This window comes from Pieris brassicae, chromosome 1 (genome assembly GCF_905147105.1).
Source record: "Pieris brassicae chromosome 1, ilPieBrab1.1, whole genome shotgun sequence".
Lineage (NCBI taxonomy): Eukaryota > Metazoa > Arthropoda > Insecta > Lepidoptera > Pieridae > Pieris > Pieris brassicae.
Genome location: NC_059665.1, coordinates 14387361 through 14413408, shown reverse-complemented (window position 1 = coordinate 14413408; position 26048 = coordinate 14387361). Strand labels below are relative to the sequence as shown.

The window sequence follows — 26048 nt, the reverse complement described above, 5'->3', positions numbered from 1 at the left end:
TCTAGTGGCTTCAACGTGCGACTCTCACACCGAACTACCTACCGAAAACTATGAAGTTTCGATCTTTAGCTGTCCACCAATATACTTTCTTTCAATATTATGTGCGCATTTTACATTCACTCGAACGGTGAAGGAAAAGATTACGAGTAATTGCTTAAGACACGAAAAATCGACGGCGTGTCTCTGGCACAGGAGGCTGATCACCTACTTGCTTATAAGAATGACAAATAATCATGAAACAGAAACAGAAATCTGAAAATGATTTAGTTATTAATTCTTTTAAAGAATGTTTTTAAATATTTTAGATTGCTTATATATTAATCATTCAGGTTGAAGGTTGGTCTTTAAGTCATTTAAAATAAATAAATAAAAACTTTTTTCATATTTCAATTGTTTAACATTCAAGGATTTTAATATAAAGCGATTGTTGATAAAACGCATCAAATTAAGAACGCAACAATGAAGCTATAAAGCCGAGTTTAACGCTACCGGTAAAACTGGATTAAAACAAAAAGGTTTGTCAGACAATAAATCACAAGTGGCGTCCCATTGAACAGGAAAATAAAGAATTGCAATAAAGCCTCTGAGCGACAGGTACACAGATGTGTTGGGAGATGTATAACGAAATAGATAGCGCTCATCGATACTGCGTAAGGCCATACATTCATTGTCTATAAACTTTGTAGATTTCATTAATTTATCACTAATTATAATCTAGTCAACAATACTAGCTAGTTGAAATTTAGAATGCAACAGTGTTGGCCTAGTGGCTTCAGCCTGTGACTCACATACTTGTGGTCGTAGGTTCGATCCCCGGCTGAGCATCAATGGTCTGTGTGCGCATTTTACAACCGGCTAGCCTTAGACCCAAAAAGTCGACGTGTGTCAGGCACTGGAGGCTGATAACCTACTTGCCTATTAGAGTAACAATGATCATGGATAAGAAATTAAAAGGCCGACTAAAAATAGTTTTTTGCTGATTCCTTTGCTCTTCCGTTCGACGCCCTTGATTTGAGAACTGGCAGTTAATATCAATTTAGAAGAATTTATTTAATAATTGACGTTTATAAGTATACAATATTTAACCAATGTTCACGACATGTTTTAACACTCGGCCCCTTCTGAACTCACCGAACATAATCATAATTCAAGATAATTACAAATTAAGCATGATTTTTCTTATCTCTTATTAAGTGATATTTTAAACATTAATATTTAATTGAATTTCCACCGAGTTGGACACGTAACAAATTCCAGGTCAAAATCACAATGGAGCCTTTCACATAATTAAACCAGTCAGGTTTTTTTCGTTATAATGAGGTCTAATTAACATGTTTTCTGTCAAAACAGCACTTTGATAAATGCACGTCGAAATATGGTTCGATTTTTGTAAGTTTTTTTCGACATTAAAATTGACAGGAAAGTAGGTGCCTACTGATTTAATGTTATTATAATTATCATTATTGCACGAGCTGGTGAATTATTTCTTGCATTTTAAACCTTTCGAATAAATTTAACTTGAGGTCTGAGTCATATTTGTATATTGTAATAACAGGTGTCTTTTGGCTATATCAGTCATGAAAGAGGGTTGTTTTGTTTCTTTGATATTTTTTTATAGACAAATCTGTCAACAGCCTTCTGTGCCTGACAAGTCGTTAAGACATTTTCTTTCGATTTTCATCTACAATAGAAATCCATTGTTGCACAGCCGTACTTCGAACATACGACCTCGGGGTACATTCGCACGCTTAAGCCACTTGGCCAGTCCTAGCCTAATAGGTTATCACTGTAAACCACAAATTAACTTTTACTTTTAACTCTGCATTTGGCTATCACATGGTATGTCTGAATAACCTAGCTTTAACAACAAACTATATACTGTCATTGTACAATACCACGTAATAATCCAAATCAATGATAACACCCTCTTGTAACTAGTAATGGGTAAAGAAACGAAAATCTTCTTAAATCTTATTGTAACTTCACTTGATTATAATGATAATAAAAAGCCTTTTTTATTTCCATATCATTAATTTCCAATACAATGTTAGTAGTGTTTGTATTTATTTATAGCTAAGTGTTAGTAGTAATATACTAGTTGCCTGTGGATAAATGGACCCCTCTTGGGTGGCTGCAACCCTTTCCAGATGTCTATATCTTTGCCAATAGTCTGCCATACGCTATTTTTTATAGGACAAACGGGCAAAAGTCTTACCTGATGTTAAGTGATAATAGGACACTCTCAATGCCTCGCATTGCTGCCTTATAAATTCTTTAAATTTATATGAAGTCATTAGCCTAACTTTTTATTAGCCTCTCCACTCTTCTTTCCCCCCTTCACCTATATTCATCGTGTGATTATGGTCGTGAAATAGAACACAGCTTATTACTCAAAGCAACAGAATGTATGTAATATGAGCTATCGTTAAGAGTGTATCTATAGTGAATAGCGGTGTATCATGGCATCTTGAGCGGCGGAGCCCGGACGAAACATTAATAATTCAGTTCCGCCCTCCGATGCATTCGTTTGTGTTGCCAGCGCAGCCCGTACTGTGAAAACTCTCGCCGGTAAAATTTGAATTTGGAACGTTGTGAAGCATACAAAAAACAAATTTAAATTATTGAATATTTTTAACGTTTATTTTAGGTGTTTTAAAATGCAGGTGAAATTGTATTGAGTGTGGAAAATATATGAAAATGTCATCGCTTATTTTTTAAAAATGCATACAAGAACAGAGCGTCTTGCCTTTAATAGAGACTGTAAGTGGTGATATTGAACACTTTCTTATGTTAAAAATCCTAATTAGTAAATTCGGTTAGTTTTAAATTACTTATTAGTCTTAAGTGAGGCTGGATCGTAATGTTAAATTATGTCTATAAGCAGAGACAATTATGTAACAAAAAAATCGTCGCTGCGTTCTTCAATGTGACAATGTAATTCCTGTTTTTATTGCAAGAATATTCAAGTCATTATAGAAAATTCGTTACCTGCGCTACGAGGCCAATATCGTACGAATTTCACTATCGAGTTCTAAGCCCCATAGTAGGGGTTGTTCCGCTTTGACGTAAAGTTTCGTCGTGTAATAACAACCTTTGTTAGTTGTCAACATGTGTGTACGCTCAGCTTTGCATTACGAAACTGAAATATGAATAATTCAACTTTAGTTTTCCGAACTGTGTTGCATAACTTACTCAAATAATTGTGTGTTTAAATTCGTAAATGGAACGAAAATTAGTGTACTACTGTCATTAAAAAAAATGGAGTTATATGATAAATTCAAAATTAGAATTATTCGTAAGCACTCAGTTAAAAACACGAAATAAAGCTTCTTTTAAATTTCGTCTTTTACAGTCGTAATACTCATAAAATACGTTACTATAATCAATATATAATAAATTATTATTGTATTTTCCGGTGTACATTGATATTAAATCCTAATAATTAAATTTACATTAGTAACAGGTATTATTTTCCTAGTGACCGAAGAGGCGTCCTAGACGCAGCGGCTATACAGGCCTTGGCTGGAGAAAGTGTGCTGGAAAAGGAAAGACAGCTGTCAGAGATGATTCTCCAGCTTCAGATGGTGCGAGAACAGTTGCTGGCACAGCAAGAGCATTCAAAGGTATGTTTTAGTTTATACTTTATACTATATTACTTATGGAATGTATAATATTATTAAAATTATATTATTGTTGTAATAATGTTTAGTCGCTGCGGCGCCTGATCAGAATTATTGATAGTAAAACAATCTTCTTTTTTATTTCCAAATTTCTTCACGTGGAAAGAATGTCAGGAATTTATTTGACTTATATGAAATATATGAACGGCCAAATCTTTTTGCACATTACATACACAATTAATTAACCAACTTATTTATATTTATTTACCTAATTGAGGGACCAGTGTTGGTCTGGTGCCGTTCGGCGGTGATTCTTATCCTTGAGGTTCGATCACCGGCTTCCAAACACCAATGGACTCTCTACGTGCACCTTTAACTCGTTGGTACAGTGAAGGATAACATCGTAAGAAAACAGGCTTGCCCTAGACCCGTGGCGTGTGTCAGGCACAGAAGGCTGATCACCAAATTGCCTATTAGATTGACAAATGATCACGAAACAGATACAGAATTCTGAGTCTCAGACTTAGAAGGCTGTAGAGCTGGATTTAAGCTTAATTCAATATAACATATATATATAGTATAACAATAAAAAATACATTAATATTCCACTGTGAAATGCAACTTTTTTTTGACCACTTACTGGCTAATTGAGCCACTCGGAAGCTATGTGATTTGTCAACCGTTAATTATGACAAACAGGTGAAAACCCTAATAAAGAGTACATCCTAATTAAATTTTTAATTTTTATATGATATTTTTTGTACATTGTCTAAAAGCAATTTAAACTTTCAACTTAATTTGAGTATCCTTCAGCACGAAAAGTTTGAATAAAATTTAGTTACAAAATGGAGTTAAATCGAATTTAAAATACTGAATTAACTACAACAGACCCTCTTAAAGTTCGGCGTAGTCTCTTGGAGCGGCTTAACTCCGTCGTACTAAATAAAATCAAGGAAACAATATTGAGAGATAAGTACCATTCGGGTCCGGAATATTCTTGCCACTTGTTATTTTTTACCTGTCTTCTTGTTAAAATTCCGCAGCCTAATTGGAGGGATAAATTACAATGCCTGTGTTTGACGTTCGGCTTGACATTTATGGGTATTCAGGAGAACGAGGAGAACGGTGTTGGGCTAGTGGCTTCAGCGTGCGACTCTTATCCCTGAGGCCGTAGTTTCGATCCCCCGCTGTGCACCTGTGACTTTCTCTCTATGTGCGCATTTAACATTAACAACTCATAGCGTGTGTCAGGCACAGGAGGCTGATCACCTACCTAATTGCCTATTAGATTCACAAATGATCATGAAACAAATACAGAAATCTGAGACCAGACCTAAAAAGGTTGTAGCGCCACTTGTTTCTAAATATTTTGGAGTTTATTTCACAAGGATGGAACTCGACGGAAATCATTGCGTTACCACGGGTACACTACCTCTTTTAGAGGCTTTTAGTGTGATTTTTCTATTTCAGTAGGACATAATATTAAAACTAGCTTCTAGACGCTTTTTTTTAAACTCAATCACTGTTGTTACACTATTTTAACTAAACTACATATCTCTTTTCATCACATAGTAAACAAAATTGTCAGAAAGAGACATAACATAAGACTATGACCGAATTAAATTGTATTAATCGAAATACATGTAAATACACTATAGATTACATAAACGGAATAAAGCCTTGTGAAGGGGCCAAAGGGCCAAACAATACTTGAAAAGGACATCAAAGACGGAGATTTCCATACGATTTCTTACAAAGAAAGGGTGAGAGGTCTTTGTACGTGACCTTACTTAAATATTGGTCTGCGAGACGAATAAATTATGAAACTTTCTATGCTTTTGACGTATTGATTTTCTGTTTTCCTAGAAGAGTTAATAGTATCGTATTTAAAATTGTATTAATTAGAAAATCATCGTCGAACAGGCAGTTGATTGGCCCATTTTTTGTTATACCACAATTTTTGTATTTCCATTTTTTGATTTCTTTCATATTTTTGAAGTGGTTTACACGGCGATGAAAAAAAATTACCGTCACATTTTTCGGTTACGTATCACATTATTTCGTTACGCGTCACATTTTTCCGTTACGCGCCGTCTTTTTCATGTCCCTACCACGGTTCGAAGAGATTCGAAGCCATTGATAACAAAAATATGTCAGAACAAACAAACGTCTATAATAATAAAAGTCTTGTTAAACTTTATCATATTTAACTTTATTTAACCAATTTCTGTTGCATATAGTAGATAATTTTTCGAAAAAATTAGGTCATAAAGAAGTTTCACTACTTACGTGTCTACACTAGTACATGCACACATTTTTTTGACAGTGTGTCTTCAAGGCCTTCTTAACATTGCTCTGTGCCCCGAGGTTTACATTAGCAAATATAATTAAATATCTGATAAAGTAACTTTAAATATAAGTAAATAAACATCCTTAACCAATTAGTATATAAGCCGTTATGATATTAAAAAATCAAATAATTAGACCTATCAATCACCTAATGAGCTTCCACATTCGTATTAGTGAAATCATAAATCCTCTTCAGTACGTGTCTATTGAAAGCTCATCATAAAAAGCTTACAAAAACCCGATCGCAAATAGCGCTATTCATTGTATGAGTACTGAGCGTACAATTTGTCTTTAATTTCGATTGAAAGATACAATGGTGAAAACCCTTTCATCTCAAATCAGTAGCCTAGGGTTGGCTATTAAAAACATATGTATGTCCAAATTTTAACTAAAACTAACACAATTACGTATTATTTATGAAATTTACAGAAAACTTTTGGCTATCCACTAATCTTTAGTATATAAGGAAATTACTAAACAGGTGCCCAAGGTATAATTAAGTTGGCGACAACCAAAGGAAATAGGAATGGCTGGATTTGGATGATGCCTTTGCCATAAAAGGGCACACATGTACCTTAAAGAAGGAGGTATAAATATATATGTTTTTAAGTGTAAAAGTATCTGAAATCTAATATAATTATTACTTAATACGTATTATGCTTCGTAGTATTGACTAGAGTTATTAACCGGTCGTTTACACCTGCCTTCCGAAGTCTTGGTAGAAACTGTTCAGACTACAATATTAGTTTTAGATTATCTCTAAATCATATTGAATTTTTAAGCTTTTAGCTTACATGGTGGCATTTAAATGTGTTTATAACACTAGATACATGTAACTTACTAACTAACTATAATTCTCTATGAATATTCATCAACAATCTTAATCTGTCCTATGCTCAAAGCGAAAGTATTCTTCTTGTACAAAAAAAATCAATGGCGCTACAATCTTTTTAAATCTGGGCCTCAGATTTCTGTATCTTTTTTTATGATCATTTGTTAATCTATTAGGCAAGTAGGTGATCGGCCTTCTGTACTTGACGCACGCCGTCGAATTTTTGGGTGTAAGGCAAGTCAGTTTCCTCACGATGTTTACCGTTCGAGCGAATGTTAAATGCGCATATAAAAGAATGTCCATTGGTGCACAGTCGGGGATCGAATTTACGACCTCAGTGATGAGAGTCGCACGCATAATCACTAGGTCAACACTGATCAATTCTTCTTGTACAACAGTAGTATAAATATACAATTGTAAGTGTTACTACGTCAAGTATCTAAAATCATTATCTGTCAAATGGAAGAGACTAGCTGCCCACGACACATGTAATCCTAGAGTGGGGTTTTCATTTTAACTAAATATCTGTTTGTATTAAAATAATAAAGTTATTTCTCTACTTTTCTTTATTAATCTACGTTACAAAAGTATAATTAAAATAATGAGCGTGGCAACCCTAGCTACCGATTGAAGAGGCTATACAGGCAATACTAGCGGCTAATGGCAGGCTCACGTTCATGTTTTCCCGAACATCCTTTTGTTGCTCGAACCCAATACGCGTTGGAACTGCTTTTTTTCCATTTTCGTTGTTTCTGCCTTTCGCTAGACGGGTTTGTTTAGACGCCTCCGATTGGTTTCTATTGCCTTTTACGTTTTACATAGAGAAAGGATCAAATAGATATGTTATTTGTGATAATCTATTCGTATTTAGTCTTTATTTATAACTTACTTAATTAATAATAAACTTTTAAATAGTTTAATATCTTGTTTTAGTATTTAATTCATAATTAAATAATAACTTACTTAATTACTAATAAAGATTTTAATTGTTGCAATTTTTGTCGTTAGACGTGCCACAATGTTACTGTAGGATATATAACTTAAGATACCCCAGGTGGTAAGACATCCAGCGTAGAGAACCACACCGATTGGTCTTGCAAAACTGTGAGGACTTATAATAGCCACAAAAGGCAAAAGTATTAGCTCACTAATTTATTTAAGCACAAAGTAACGATTTCACTCATGTCTTAGTACGTCGTCCATATATATTGTTACGAGCTAGGGGATCGGATAGAAAATGCCGTAGATTTCTTCAAAGGTTTATTTCTTGATAAATCAATGAGAAATTTATGGGCACAAATTAATTGCAGACTAATTACACACACCAATCACTTATTACTTCACTTATGCACACTTCACACAGTACTTTATCACTTGTATTCGCACTTTATCGCTTCGGTGTTTCTCTCTTGTTATCGCATTCGAAACTAAAGGCGACTAGTCGCGTTTCGGCTCGCTTATATATCCCTGGGAATAATTCTAAACAATATTCGAGAACTTTCTAGGCGGGCTTGCTACTGAGTAGCGATTGCACAATTCTAGAACGTCCGCACTCTTTGTCTCTTTCGCACGTTGCTCTGTCCTTGTCGTACGGCGTTCTAGAGTGCTCAGTCTAGTTTCGAGAAAGTTCTGATCTTCTCTCTCTCTCTCTCATATCATTTCGTCCTTGTCTCACACCTAGAAAGTTTGGTCTAGAATATTCCTTCATCAAAGGGTTATACCTAGGCCTGAAAACGCCTGAAAACGGGTCTCCTGAAAACTGCACCACTCGACTACACATGTTCTGAAACTGACTGAAAAAATGTTTCAGCTTCCTGAAAACTAGGGTAACATTATGGAAATTACAATTTTCTAATATGTGATTGACCCTCTCCTGAAACGGTCAGAAATCATATTACAGCCTGCTGAAAAGTTCTCTAAGTAGTGGAAAAACCTAGAAACATTGTAGTCGACCCGTCTTCGTAACAATATGTATCACAATAGCACAAGAGAAAAACAATACCAGCCAACGTATCCTGTAATTATTCAACCCTACGGCTACAACAAAGTTCGAATAATACTTTCATTACATAAAAATCTCGTAAACAAAGCAATCGTGAAAAAAGGATTTAAAATTTAATCTGTCTGCAAGGGCACTCACACGAATTAAACATCCATCACAAATGGAGGGCTGTTGATATCATAAAACGCCCCCATTGTACTCCCCCCAGACGACCAGACAAACGGAAATATGAAAATGAAACGTCGAAACGGAAAAACGCATCAAGCGTCCGCTCCGCTCATCTGCCGGACAAAAAATGAACACAAACGCACGCTTAATTCGCAAAAAGCCCGTTTGATGTCACTAATTGACAATCAGCCGAGGGACGCGTCTCATTGGTCCGCTTCCGAGTTCCATTTTTAAAAATTAAAGACAAATAAATTACAGGGGAGGCTATTTCGGTACTTTGTTTTGATTCTATCCGATGTGCGTAGTTGGAATTTTTAAAAATTGACGTCGCTTAATTGTTTTTGTAAGTCTGTAATTATATTCCGGTTTTATATCAAAGCTACCGCTCACAGACGAAGCCTACGTCATTGCTAATTAGATTTACCACTATAATTACCTCTATAAAATAGTAACACCGTGGATTAACGAGGTTGTTTTTTTTAAATTTCGAACTAAAAGTTGGCATAAAATTGCCCCACTCCAGGATCCCTCTGATTAAAATATGACACGACATATAGCCGCCACTAAACGGTGGTTATGATATGGTGTCAAAGAGTCTTTTAAAATATTTCTCTCAAAGCCCACAGTGTAAACAGAGTCAAACCAATTAGTCTGTGAAGGACCGACGGACACATGACAAGTTTTTGATTAAAAAAAGTAAATATTAAAATGTTACGGCACTTGTGCAATCCCTGTAATACCTTTTCAACGAGTCTATACGAGGTTTCATTTAAAATGTGGGTGTCTAAGTCGATTTGAAAGTAACGTTTTTACTGGCTATGCATATTAATTTTAACATACTAGATATAGGTTTAAACTCATATAAACGTGTAATATATATCCTATTAAAATGAATTGCAATTCGTTTGTCTCGCTAAAACTCGAGAATAGGTGAACTATTTTGGCTAATTTTGATCGTGAAATATGTGGAACTTCAGGGAAGGTTTAAACGGAAACGTCATGTATCTTAAAAAAATAAAACCATATTAATATATTATTTTGCTATAAATATAATATAGATAGAAAATACATGTCACATTTCTAATGAAACTAAACTAATGTTTGACAATTTTTTTGTGTTCAAATGGACTCTAATAATTTAGATTTAACAGGACAATATATATATATATATATTCTAAACATATTGTTGTATATATATATATATATATATATATATATATATATATATATATATATGTATATATATATGTTTAGACAATATAATAATTAAAATAAGAAGAGGGCAGTTGCTTCTACCTGGCAACGCCCTTTAAAGTTATTATCCTTCCAAGACAAGAAGTCAAAAAAAAATTATGCATTAACACACTATATAACACACGTTTAATATAAGAATCAGATATAAATTTTTCTCAGCATTTTTAACAAATTACATTATATTCACACAGGGAACCATTCTGTAATCGCACCACATAAGGCGGCCACGCTTCGAGTGAAATAGTTTTACCATATATGTTTAAGCACGCGCCAAATTGTATAAGTAACATTTCATTTTCCCACTGACCATAATTGCGAAAAATTCTACATTTATTCTACGTAATTTATCAACGCTTAAAACATAGAGAAATGGCGGATTTTTAGATTTTTGCAACCTCAAAAAATATGTATGAATTATTGATTTATCTCCGTATCATACAGAATCTGCGTTAAATAGATAAGTACCACTGAATGTCTTTAAAGCTTTTTCGGTTCTAAAAAATCGTAAGATTTCATTTATGGTTCATAATAAATTATTAATCTAAATGATTATAAAACCAATAAAGTTACGGTATTTATCGACAGCTCGCTCGTCACTCATAAAAATCCCCGCTATAAAAACCCTCAATATAAACCATAATGTCCACTTTTAAACTGTTTGTCTATGATCTCATGTCGTAAACCCTCCTACGCAATACCTATTCGCACCATAAATACCTAAGGCCATTGTTTTCCCAATGATAACGACCGAATCAAATTATTGGCCGCATTGTGTTATATAGAGCACAGGGAAATGTGTGCTTTAACGACGCTAGATTTCCTGTTAGATGAGTGAAATTCGCGTACATACTTTCACTAGGGCAGTGCCGCATGGTAGGGATAACAATTGTCTATTGTTCGACTATCTCGTTTGCGCATCGCCAGCCGGCGTCTTTGTTGGAGTATATCGGGGATATGTTTTGTCTCCCTCTAGCACAATGATCGGTGGAAATGGGCGCGCCTTTGTGCTTGAGATTTTCTTCTATTCGTTGTTATTCCTATTGTAATGCGCATGTGTAGGTGATAAAATTTAATACATTTCAATTGGTAAAGTTCTCGGACCGGTTTCGTTACGCGATACGTTTCGCAATATTCGTTCTTCCTTATACGAACGGCTTTCCATAATAGTGATGTTGCGTTCGCCCTGTAATAGAACCTAATTGAATTTATTACCTCCTCATAACATAAAAACTGCATACTTTATCAATTCACACCGTTTGAAATGCCCTAATATATGTCTAAAGCGGATTATTATCAACAAGATATTTGCATTATTAAAATATAAGTAATAAAATAACACATACTAAGATATGAACCTCTCGAATTCTTCGCTACTAACGGATTAAACAGTACTTATCTAGATCTGGATATATTCGGTAGTGGGCTGATCGGTTTTGGAGAAAGCATTGCTAAGTGCCTATGTCGTACCTAATTCGGTGTATAGCTTATATTTTTTTATCAGATTAACAAAAATTTCTGGTATTTTTAAATTATGCTTATTTTATCTATTCTTAATATGTTTTTTGAACATTTATGTTTACCTAAACTGTCATATATTTTAAATAAAAGAGTTTGTAACGTGTGCCGTAGATTTAGTACTTAATAAATAATTAAATGTTACTAAAAAATGAATTCGTTACTAAATCTTCTGATACCTTAAGCTATGTTGCAAGTAGTGGCATGTTGCAAGGCGATCGATGGAACATAACTGCGACCCAGCGGCCCTATTGGGAAGCAAGACAAGAATACCGTTCACGAGATTGGTGGATGTAGTTACCAAAACGGTTGGCTAGAGACGCAACTCTCCCATGACCTGGAGATCCTGGGAGGAGGCCGTCACCCTGGGAGAGTACTTGAAAAGTAATCAGGAAATAGACATAAAGTCATGTGGATAAAAAGTAGTTAAAAAATAGTGTAATTATTTTTGTTTTTATTAGGATTAAGTTAACTTCGTTGTTATAAGACCAATTCATTAAAAAAATTGTCTAAGTTATTGAAAAAAAACCCTATTGGTTAAAACTCGGTTAAAACGTCTGTGTCACGAAAATTTCCAAAGACGAGCACTCCATTAAAATTCTAGTTAAGATTAATCTTAGAGTCGTGCTTTTAATTTGTATTCCACGTAAGTTCTTAAGCTGTAATGATGTATGGTCAATCACGGGTTGATCGAATGGACGCGCTAATAGTGCTGTCAGCCAACTTGTCCGTTATGCATATTATTAATTACAATGGAGCATGAAAATGCGAAAATTTAACTTTAAATTGCGACACAGCTAGTGTGGTTCAAACATTTTCAGCCAAAGCTTTAAATGTTGCTAGATTTATATATGTACCTGGGATTTCGTTGTTATACACTATACATATATTATGATATGGTAATTCCCGAGCTACGTATTGTGGATCTATAAACCATATAGGCGATATTTTACTGCTTCTATTCAGACCTTTAGAGCCGTTTTTGCGTGTAACCAATTAAACACACACAATATAAATAAGATTAGAGAGAGAGAGATTAGAAGTTTTGCTTAAAATAATTTCTCAAAGCACCGCACGATTTCACCTTTGTCGCGTATAATGGTCTTATTAATCTGGAAGCATATAATAGCTGTTGCATGTAAAATTTATGTGTTATTCAGTCTGTGACTGAATTGTTCCCGTAATGTAAGAAGGTGTTATAAGGAGAATGATAATTAAAAGTAAGCTAGCTAAACGATTTAACATGTATAAATAAGTGGCGCTACAACCTTTTTAGGTCTGGGCCTCAGATTTTTGAATGTTTCATGATCAATCTAATAGGCAAGTAGATCAGCCTCCTATGCCTGACCCACATCGTCTTATTGGGTCTAGGGCAAGCCGGTTTCCTCACGATGTTTTCAATCACCGTTCGTGCGAATGTTAAATACGCACATAGAAAGCGTGTCCATTGGGCTTGGAACCTACGATCTCAGAGATGACAGTCGTCTATGGAATACAATCACGTCGAAAAGCCAAAATAGCAAAACGAAAACATTCGAGGCTAATACATTGTAATTAATTTATTTATTCGTTGACTTTTGTTAAAAAAACATAATCTCAAAGACGGCAGACAGTGGCCTCGACTGACCGCGTCCCACGCTATTTCAGTATTACAGGTAACTGAAAAGAAGCCTTTGAGAAAATCATATTTTCTGCCCCTTTGTGGGGACAGGGGGCGGGAGGTGGGTGTTTCATAATTAAATAGTGTACGCTTAGTTACACGAACAAGTCGAGAAAAGTTTTGTAAGGAAAATTGTGAATCGCGCTGTGTTGAGTAGCAACAACATTATGAGTGCCATTACTAATTTAGCAGTTTGTCTTATTATTCGCGTTTGGAAGGCGTTAATTAAGAGCGAATTTCTAGGATCGTTGGACGAGAATTTTTAACTTGAAAGAATTTATAAACTCGAGTGTTGCCGTTTTGCTTATTTTCTAATTTGAACAGATGTTTCTATTTTACAACTAACAAAAGCCCGGCTAGACGCAGCTCACAAAGAGCTCCTGAAAAGCGTTGACAGAAAAAACAGCGCGATAAAATCGTACCAAAACAAACGGCAGCGAATATCTCTAAATAAAATATTGACGAAGGTTTCACAAAAGCGAAACCTTTCAAGGGTTCCAACAAAAACCGTAACGGGAAAGCAAATTAACCTTTCCACAGAACGAAACTCATTTACCGATACAAAACAAACCGACCAATAGAGCCGGCTGAAACGAAAAATGGGTAGGTGAAATGAAAGGAGGTCTGAAACTGGTACCGAATCAACACTGAAACGCGTTCTTTGTCAGTTTTATTCAAGCGAAGGCACACAAATGCTTTTCTTGGACGGCTTTCACAGTTTTCTATGGGGGCAATAAAGGTTCCCACGGACACAATGAGCCGGGAAGGCAAGGAGAATGATGAAAAGTTGGGAATGTGGGCCGCGCTCCCGAGGCGAGCTAGGGTTGTTCAACATCTTCTTCTTATCGATGTAAGATTTCGCGAATCGGAACTTGACGTATTAATATGAGTGCTTGGTTTGTTTCGATATTGCATATAATCCAATTCCACTTAGGGTCCTTAACAAAAGAGCGTACCAATTCTTAAATTACCGGCAATTCGCGAGCACTCTGGCATTGACAGTGTCCATGGGCGATATGAATTAACATCAGATGAGCGAGATAAGATATTGAACGTTTTCTAATGGTAAGAGAAAATCATGGCTTTGTTTCAATCTTTCTTGAGAGGAAAATTTGCCCTTTAAACACAAACTGAAATCCATATCGCCGAGATAGTAACCACGGCTTATCACTTAATATGATATACATATAAAATCGATCGATATCAGTCCAGAATCGATATTAAATCACGATAAATAGAATCGAATCGGACCCAACACTAAGCCGGGTTATTCCCGTCACTTTCCAATTATTTTTGCGGGCTTTCTTCGCTACAGTCCGCGCTGAATGCGGAACAGAATGGCGCCGGGTTTTAAGGAATTACGGGCTTTGTCCGCAAGTAAATGAGAGAACCGCTTAGTTTTTTCTTTTTCTAGCAACTTGCGATTAATTTATTTAATAAGTTGTTGCTGAATAGACCATCTCGAGCAACGAGTACGGGATGAAACGGACTTTCCATTTTCTTTTTTTATATATTTTTTCTATACACAAAAGTCTTCTGTTTTACCATTGAATTCGAATAGACTTATTTATGTTACTTTCTTTGTATATTTTAAATGAATAACACTGAATTTTGTCAATGTTTTTATTGAGCACGTTTGTTTATGGCCACGTAAATTAATATCACATTTATGTTTTTCTGTTTCCTTTGCGTTTAAGTTATTTATACCAACAATATCTTGGATAGCAAACCTCGTTTGTCATAATAAATCATAGACAATATATTTTATTTTTAAAATTTCCAGCAATGTGGTGGAATCTGTAACATTCGAAATTCGAATTCATCAAAATAATGCGAGGAACGTGATTTCGTGTGAAGTATCGGGATGAGTGTTTCGTGATGCATTTTGACGTTAAAATGCGCGGGTTTTTTTTTAATACCATTCTTCTTTAAACGCTTTATTAATTCCAAGCTATTGTGTGGTCGTTTGTGAGAATGTAATGGAGTACTGTGGTAACGTCTTTTAAACATGAGTAATGTTCGTTATATTTTTAATAAATTGGTCTAATCTGATTACGAACTTGGTATACGAGTAAATAGAGCTGTTACGAAATTGCTGCATATAACCACAAAATAAGCAAGGACTAGCTTTCTACATACCGCAATAAGTTGCTGAACTTAACATACTTTTGAAGTATACTCAAAAAAGCAATGTTTCATGTAACCAAAAATATATGTAAAATAGTTCGTACTTTGTAAAATTTTGAATGCTAAGAAAAAAGTTCAGCAATTTAAATAGAGCTTTAATATAAAGCATTCGATATAATTTCTTACGATCGCGGAAGTATAAAGTATGTTTTATACAACAGCTGGTTAGTCAAAATTAATTTATGTAATGCAATGAGTTTTACGATATTATAAAACATGAAATTCGCAAAAAGAACTAAGTGTTAAAAATGCTCTTTGCTATATTTACGATGTAATAAAAATGCTTTTGTAAGCTTTTGACGGGACCTTTGATTGGGATTTGGTTGTGAAAGAATATTTTAAATGTAGAATGTTTACACAATTGCACAACTATTGGTTTTTTTTTAAATATATCCCTCCAGCCAAGCTTAATTTTCATAAGAAAAAAAGTGAGTGCTATTGTAATAAATTTTAATCTTACGTTTTCGACAAAAACATATGCAAAATTAAACAATTGAAAATCGAAGCTACCACTGACCACAATTGCACGATATAACTGCGCAATTTTTCATTCAGGTTTCGTATACAGAAGATTGTACGAAAATAGTCTGACGGTCATAGGTCTGTCATCTCTGGTCACTGAACAAAAATACCGCGGTATTACAGACATTAGCATAATAGACGTCAGAGGCTATCTGTAATCCACTCTTATCGTATTTTCTTTTGTCAGACGTTTAAGGCGAAGTTAGAAATTCTGTTTCCTTAGTAGGTGAGATTAGTCCCGCTATGACGTAGGTTAGTATTAAATAAATACAACTAAATAATATATGATATTGTCAATATGCATATTAGTAAAAGCGGAATATCTTAATAAGTAATTTAAAAATGAATAATATATACAATTATATCTTATATATTGATATTTATTAGTAATTTGATAGCATTTAGATACCTAGATAGTGACCATAGTAAGGGACCATAACAAGGCGCAGTGTATGTGCTTTTTCCGATATTTTTATTAATTAAAAATCTTTACTATTACATATATATATATATACTTTTGACATTCAACACCTTTTGTCTTCAGTCACCGTGACTACGCACGCTGTAAAGCACGAGAAACGTCGGAAAAATTTAAATTTAAAATTATGTAAATAATTAAGTTTATAATAATAATAAATATACAAATATCTTAAATCCTGTTAAAAAAAATTTTTTTCAATGTGTAAAAGCTATGTTAACCAAAGATAATACAATTAAAAATCTGTTGACAAAAACTTTTGTGTAACATTTTTTTATTTGTGAAAATTGCGATTCTATTTTCCATTGTTTCGGGCTTAAATAATAAAATTATGAAGATAATATCCTGCTTCTTTTCTGTAGTTAGTAGTGGTAGTAGTTATAAGATAACGGTCAGTAACGTTGTTAACACAAAGACAACGTTGTTAAGTTGAAGAACTATATTTATATTCATATGTCGCGCCCCTAACAACACTATTATTACATTAAAAAAGCCAAAGTAGTTTTCAAATGTAATACCATGATTAAGATTGTATTACCTAAATGACTTCCGCGCGGTTAAACTTCGCCTTAATCGCGTGTTATGTTTGTCATCACGGTCGTTTAATACGAAACTTCTCTTTCAAATAGATTTTTATATCTCTCTGGACGGATTTACCGCTGCTCTATTGTGGCTCAAATGTTATTGTATCCATTTGTTTATAATATGAAAATAAACTACTCACATATAAGAGTCTTTCCTCCAACTTCGATTTTATTCCTTTTAGAGTAGAGACTCTTGGGCCGTAGGCTTAAAGTGCATAACTTATTAGATATATTTAAGTTGGCGCCTGGTTACTATTGGTGACCCCAGAGCTGGTGGTTTCCTCAACGAATAAGTATCGGAATACAGCGAGGAAAGCCTAGTTATAAGTAAACTACCACGGGAACAAAAACTTTTAACATTTGTTATAATTTTTTATTTAATGAATTTTTAAATAGAATTACTAACACTATTACTATGTTAGTTAAGAAAATAGCAAATACTGTATATTTATGTGTTGAAAATAAATACTCTTATAAAATACAATAATATATTTTAAACGACATCTTATGGTCTGTGGTGTCATATTTCAAACTATTCGTAGTTGTTACCTACGCACTTGGTTTGATTCCTGGGACAATAAATAGCGAAAATCCTTCAGATTTGATTCAGGCGTACATTAACCTGTAAGTTCCTAATAATATTAAGAATTACGCTCGCTCGCGCATTCCGCATGTGACGTCACAGCATTACACGCTTATCGCGATTATGTCAACTTTGAAAAGCTTAATTTAAGAAAATACGCAAAATACTTTGGTCATGCCGACTGTGGGCGCTATAAATTAACTGTTCGCTGATAATATCAAATTTTGTAAATGTCTACACGGCTTTCTTTGTTTAAATTATTTTAATGTCAGTAACGTGTGTATGCGTGCTTGACCAGCGGCATTAAAAATGTAAAGATTTATTACTACAGCTTGCTTGCGAAATTAGGATAATAATCTAAATTTTTAAATTACATTCAATTAAATTATAAGGATATATGTTTGCATTATTAACATTATGCATCTGTATCTATTCAAAGATAAAATAACATTAAATAGATTATCATCATAATCTCGTCCGTTACGTGGCACGTCCATTATTATTTACGATTGTAAAATCTAAATCAATTTGAAATTGGAAAGTTGATTAGACTTTGTTGACTTCCTCTAAGGTTCCAAAGACATTTATACATTTTCCGTTAATGACCGTATCCGGCTGGTAATAAAAAATATTAATGTCCCGAAGATGAGACAATCGGTATCCGCTGGTCAGTAGTGTAAACAAGTGAACAGACATTACAATGTATACTGTGCGATGTTCTTTGATCTTGCCGACTTATCAGGGTTGTCAAAAATGTCGAAGCCGTAAAATCGATTGTGGATACTTAAGCTTTTAATGCTTTGGTTTTAATAAAATTATGTATGAAGTTCCAATAAATAATACATTTTGATGAGTTAGTTATATTTAACAATGTTACGAAACAATTTAATAATATTCAAATTCTTGCAAGCAATGTTATGTTACTGTGTGGCCACACCCGAATTACTTGTAAGTAATTCGGGTGAATACCAACAAAATTATTTAAATACCCGCCAGAAAAACAAATAATGAATGTATCATAAAGCATTTTTAGTTAATTATACCAATTCGAAATCAATAATTATAGTTAAGACAGGACAACGTCTGTCGGGTCCGTATTTTATATGTATAATAATACATATAAAATAACGATTTGTAACATATATTTCGAATAGAACAAAAATAAATATATTATACACCTAGTAAAATGAGCAAGTCCACTCAGCTAATTTCACTAGGATTCTCTGGGCAGCTAGTCTTCAGAGATAGAGAAGGACAAACATTAAATTGTTACGGCATTATAGTACCTTAATGAATAAGGTAAAAGATGTTTAAAATTTGTAATAAATTGGTTTCTTATAACGATATGTTTATTAGGAAAACATTGTATTAATCGACTTTGATAATTAATATCGATAATTTTTAACAAGTCGCAAACAAAATAATTATTATTAATTACTAATTAATTCAAGCTTCTGTATTGAGCCATAAAATGTACCGGTATTTATATTTATCGGGTTACAACTATGTTTACATAAAACTAAGTTTACATTAACAATAATTTTAGTTTTTTTTGTATTTATGTCTAAGCCTTCTACAGGTGAGTGAGGCTAAATTATCTGCACACTTTATACAGGGTGTAATGAATGATTACCTACATCGTGATGAAAAGTATGTTTTATGCTATAAAAGCCCCTTGGTGTTTGAGATATTTGACAACATAAAAAGTTCAAAAATCATAGCGAAACAGAAATGCAAAAACAGATAGAAAACACTCCTTGAACCTACCACCACCATTTGAAGTCTTGCCACCAAAAGGGGTGTAATTTGAGGTTCCAAAAATGTCGAATATCTCGAAAACCGTAGACCTTTTACTAAGATGTTTTTCTGAACCGCTACAATGGTACCCCAGGTACCATATTATCCATTCCTTACGCTACACCCGTACAATCCGTACCCGTACAAACAAAATATTTTATTATTACCTCTCAATGACGAAAGGGGTACTATCTGTCTCTGTGTCTGTCTGTGGAACTCCTAAACACATGACCCAATTATGATGCAAATTGTGTTAGAATTTTGATGTGATTGAGATATCACGGAAATAATTTGGGTAATCTTACAATCAGTATTTACAAAATTCTTAACATTTGGAACCTTTAGCTACTTAATATTTATTTAATATGGTTATTCAATTGTTTTGTAGCAGCCCTACAAAACAAAAACAATTTCCATACTAGTTTACATTTGTATGATATGAATTTACGTTTGACCAGAGAACTCATTAGATTGTTATTACAATAAAAGAGATTTCCTCTTCCCAGTACACTTTTCATTGCGAAACGCGCTTTGTACTCAAATTCCGCGAACTGACATGTCTGTAAATAGTAATTAGGAACTATAACTATCTTACTTATTTATAAAACGAAGTCTTTATGAATAATAAACGCAAACATCAGTCAGACCGGTGTAAGTGAGTCCTGAGGTTTAGTGTAAATTAGATGAAATATATTCTTGAAAATACATGAAATCGTGTAGGTTACTTTCCTGCCAGGAGATGGCGCTGCCTCATAATGGTTGTATAAGGGTTAAATGATTTGACAAATTAATTACTATTTTCATACTTCGCTCACACTAGAGTGATTCCGTCCTGTTCTATTGGCGATTCACAACCCCGCGTTTGCCCAAGCCAAGGTCCGCGTCTCCTAGGGGACTCCCTTCCACTAGTCGCCGAAAAAAGACGATTCATAAGGTAACTAAGCTCACCAAAACAGTAAAAGCCGAGCTGTCAAGACCCTTAAAGCCAACAGCGAAATACCAATTTAAAAAACAAAAATGGACTCCACTATAGTATATATTAAATGCTCTCACAGTTAGCGATCAATAATAATACTTGCGCTTATCAAAAGATATATAATGAATGCAAAGAAGTCTATCTAAAAAGTAACTCAAATTTCTCATATAATATAGCTTTCAAAGATTTATGTAAGGTTAACAAATAATATATAACTGATATTTAGTTTAACACAGACCGAATTCAATACTTGTATTTCCGTCTTTACTATCGAATTTATGTTAAGTGTTAGTGGAAGAAAATGAGGTGAAAATAGATAAATCTTGTCAACTCTTGGTATTTTCCAACCCAAATACGTATGTGGTTTAATCAAGATATAATTTTATTGATTTCAAGTTTCTTAGAAACTAATTAATTGTTTATCTGTCCCACTTACGCCCTTGATTTAGATTCGGTTCTCTTAACTTTCTGTTTAACATCCGGACTCTTTATTTACTTCCTTTTACATATTAATTTGGTAAGCTCATTTCATTACTTCATTGTACACGTGTTTAGTAAATATTTTAATACTAAATGTCCCGTGGTTACAACTAGAAATATTAATATGTCAAGCCGTTTTGGAGTGACCATAAACTCGAGTATTCTATATTTAATCTATATATCTAAATCATCTTTGTGTGTTTGTATTCTAAACTGGACCAATTTCGATGAAACTTTTGTAGGTATTTAAGACGTATACCTATAGGAGAAAGTTTGTTAGATTCGTTACTAGAAACATATTGCTAGTAGATATATATATATAATAATTCAATCATTTGTGCAATTATAAGTATATATTTACTTTTTGTACATACAATTTAAAACAACCAAAAAGTACTTAATACATCGACCAGCCTCATCGCTACTAAGCGATCTCTTCCAGGCAACCCTAGCTACATAATTAATTTAGAAAGTGTTTTACCAATGGGGCTAAAACGTTTTTAATTCTGGGCTTCAGATTTCTGTATCTGTATCATGATCGTTTGTGAATTGAATAGGCAAGTAGGTGATCAGCCTTTTGTGCCTGACACACACCGTCGACTTTTTGGGTCTAAGGCAAGCCGGTTTCCTAACGATGTTTTCCTTCACCGTTCGAGCTAATGTTAAATGCGCACATAGTAAGAAAATCCATTGGTGCACAGCCGGGGATCGAACATACGACCTCTGAGATGAGAGTCGCACGCTGTAGCCACTAGGCCAACACTGCTTCTTTACCTAAATATATATCATATTAAATGTTGTGCATACTGGTTATTGATGCATATGTGTTGTATTTTGTATGTCGTGTGTTTCGTTGGTGTGATTTTTTAAATAAATAAATAAAAGCAATTAAGTTTTACGAACCACTAAGTCATATTTATGTCTTATTAAAATAGGTGTTGCCACCAATATGCCGCTAAACGACTCCATTTAAACTCAGATTATTGTAAAATTAGCATTTAATAAAATAAATGTCTCGCCTTACGCCTACGATTTTGTATAAATATTTATAGATTTTTACACCTGTAAAGTTAAAGAATGAAATCGTCAAAAATATTGCATTCATTGTATCCCTTATTAATAAAAATATACACAGGGTTGGCTACAGTGTGCGATTCTCCTGAGGTCGTAGGTTCAATCCTCGGCTGGTTTCTAAAGGTTACGGAAAACATCGTTAAGAAACCGACATGCTTTATACCCGATATTCGGCGGCGTGTGTCAGGCACAAGGCTACCTACTTGCCTATTAGTAAAACAAATTATCACGAAACGGATTAAAAATGTAGTTAGCCTCAGTCTTAAAAGTACCTAAAAGTTGTCCCTTTCTGTCATATTGTGCATATGTTATGGTAAAAGGAGATAGATGATCTAGTTATAACAGTCAGTGAGTTAATATTCTTTAATTTGGAGTAACGACCCTATATATTGTAGTATTTTTGGTCCATATATAAATAAATAAAGGTCTATAGATGAAGATACCCTAGTAAGACTATCTATAGCCCTGAAGATGAAAATCTTTGTGCCCGTTTGAACCCTGTTGTTTAAATAATTATATGATTAATAATATATTATTATTAACCCTTGTTAAACTAACACGGCGTACTTATTGAACTAAACAATAGTAAGGACGCGTCAGAGAAAAAGCTCACAGAAAAAGCATTGTTAAAGCGATAATGTAAGATGAAAAGTGAACGAAAGGGCTTTCGGCAAAGTGCCTCAAATTTTTTAATTGCAGCCGCGTTATGATTATTATACGTCTTTGTGCATTTAGGGTAACAAGTTGACTTTGCCGAGTAATGTGTGAATTAATGTGGTACAAGTGAAAGACTTATTTGTAAAGTTATACCTATAAGGTAGTAGGGCTCGAATTATACCTGGTTTATTCCGGGTTTTATAAGTGAACAGACGGTTTGATTTCTATCAAAACAATTGTTTCGGGGAGGCACAGAACTAGACACAAGACACAAAAACGTTGTAAAATTATTTTTTAGACAAAGTTGGTTCTAGCTCAAAAAACCCAGAAGAGATAGGATCCATACTAAATAATGAAATATTCGTCATTTATATTAAATTAAACATATAGGAAAACATTAAAAAGTTCTAATTAAAATGCCTCTGATAATCCCTCAAATGTAAGACCATAGATTAGTGATTAGAGCCATAGATTAGTAGATTAAAAACCACAGACTAGTAAAAATTTATTTGAACATTAACATGGCGCCTTCCCAATTTGATCTTTTTGAATTAAGAACGCGATTATAATAATCTGGATATACCGCCAACGCTCTTACTCGGCAGCCGGTCATCTCAACCTGGCGTTAGAATTTAATAGCGTTGCCTTAGAGCGTACATATGGACCTAACAAGACTCTTTTGAGTCGGCACATTATTATAATATTATGCTCATTAGTGGGTATTTATTTAAGTTTGTCCACCGGCTCTTATTATAGAGTTTATTCGAGACGTAGGGCGTCGGAAAGGACGTGTTGGGTGTGAATAAAGGCGGTTAGTTAAAAGATTTTAATGTTAAAATATTTTGTGTAACACGACTTAGGGTTCTTCAAAACAGAGCGAACCTTTTTTTTTATATCAGCACCGCACCGTCGAGCTTTATGCCAATGACTTAATGATGAGCCTCTGATTGCTCTCTGATCAATAAAAACAAAACTACTTATCTACTGAAACCCTAACATAGCCAATGTTTTTGTTAAGGAGCACGAGGATACTAAATCTTACAGGAATATTTCTGAGTTATCCCATTTATATACATTTAGTTCCACCTCATCGCTGAAAGTAGAGAATACAACCTTAATATATAAAATAACCAATTTTCAATAGCAGAACTGTTAAGATATTAGAAAATTAAGATAAAACATGAACGGCCGCAATTTAATATTCATATAGGAATAAGCAACAAATCGACACTTCTAGATGCTAGTAATAATACTAGCAACAACATTGCGGTCCGAATTTCCACCTGTAACCTTCAAGTCTTTGCATATGGCGCAGCTGATGATGGAGATCAACTGTTAGAATCATTAGATTTGTTTTCGGCAATTTCACAGGTGGTTTTATGAATATAATTAACACTTAATAAATGTCAAATAATTGTTTTTTATCTGTTATTTTTTTATTTTAAATCTATTCTGTGTACGTTTTTATTTTTGTCCTGCCTCTTGACTTTTTCAGTATGTGTGGCTTATTAAGTCAACCGTACATTAAATTCAGAGGTCTAGGTTCGACTCCAGGAACGGGATCTTAGTGAAATCATAAATTGTATCTAAGTACGTAACGTTATATAAATCCTCTGCGCGTTTCTAAATGATCAAATGTTTGATCGTTAAAATGTGTGGGGTCATAGCCAAACAAAAGTGACTCTAGCCATTAGATTCTCTTATCAGATAAACCCAAAGCTCATTAATGGTCTACTGCCAAGTAATTAATACGGGTTCCCACAAGACTACCGAGAAACCCGAGATGACGTTTTTTAATTATACCGTAATTGTTTTAAGCCGTTATAATAGGACAAGATACATTTCGTCTTACGATGTATAATAAGCTGAACTTTAACAGTTGACTAACTCTTATAGTGAAGGAAAATATTGTGAAACTGAATCCCGAAATACCCAAAAATGGACGTGGCGTGTCAGTCACAGAAGATCCTACTAGTAAGCTACTTGTAAACGATGTGAATATCTCTGGCTTATAAATGTCTTATAAAGGTAGTAAAACTTAAAAAACGTATCCTTATTATCGTTGATAATTTCTGGTAAAAAACATCTAGAAGGAATGCTCCTAATTAATACTAAAAAATAATTGTTGTGCAGCAGGGGTACGCATTGAAACGATTCGGCATTAAGCTAGACTTGTGATGTCCTAATACATCTACAAATATGACACTTAATGCATTTGTCTATACTTTCAAGTGGCTTATCCTAAATGAGCAAACAATAAATATCAAATGTTCAACACTCTCCCACGGTTGGTTAAAGTCTTTTACCATTAATCTAATATTTGAGATATCAATTTTATAGCTCTATTCCATAATCTATAGTTTGAAGTACCTATTATAACAACAGAGTTACGCCAGGCGCATGATTCCAAGATATTCGTTCGGACTGTTTATCATGTATTTGCCGCGCACTACCAATATTTGAAACCCAGAAAAAAAAATTCCTAAAGATAAATCCTAACTTATAGGAATAACGGTTACCCAATGAATTATGTGCCGGCCTTCAGTGCGACTCTCATCCCTGAGGTCGTAAGTTCTATGCTCTGCTGTGCACCAATACACTTTCTGTCTATGTGCCCTCGCTCGTTCTGATAATCAAGTACTTCTCATTGTATATCAATTACATATGTTAAATGGCTGATCACCTCATTGTCTATGAAATAAAAATCACCAAAGGAACGGATGCAATCTGAGGCCGAACATATAGAATTGTATCGCCAATTGATTTTTTTTAAATTGATAAAAAGCTTGCATGCCGCTTGGCACACTGATAATAGAACCACAATATACAATGTGACAAGCACTTATAGGCAAACATGACATACACCAAGAGATCATACAAATATTAAACAACTTTCTCACAATTAATAATCTTTTAAAATAACATTAGGTAGAAATAAAACGGTTTACCCACACCGACCTAAGTTCTCTCGCATTCGTGGAGAATATAAATATTACATCAATGATAGGACAACAAGAATGCCTCCAAAAGATAATCTTAATGTTCAAAACAAAATACTTGACTAGTCATTTAATATCCTGCCCATGTTACTCTAAAATAAAGAATGCGTGTGACATTAAAATATGGGATTTCGATACCTATTAGTCGATATCGAAACTTAAATCATATTTATAGGTATTCTCATTGACAAGTGCTTACATAATCAGGTTTGTTAATTTAGTACTTGGATACCTTGATGAGAAATATAATATTATTTTAGTCTACCTCCACTGAGGTAAAGAGAATCATTTTGCGTTACACTTGTATGATA

At 34.0% G+C, this 26048-nt stretch overlaps 1 protein-coding gene across 3 annotated transcripts in view; it reads left to right on the top strand.

Moving 5' to 3' along the window:
- The window catches only part of LOC123714512 (transcription factor Sox-5), a 240543-nt gene that overhangs the window by 180357 nt on the left and 34138 nt on the right, over positions 1 to 26048 (top strand). For all 3 annotated transcript variants that reach the window (XM_045668795.1, XM_045668802.1, XM_045668788.1), the window contains one exon: positions 3479 to 3623. In XM_045668795.1, coding sequence (XP_045524751.1) covers positions 3479 to 3623 — 145 coding nt within the window. The remainder of the gene's footprint in view (positions 1 to 3478; positions 3624 to 26048) is intronic.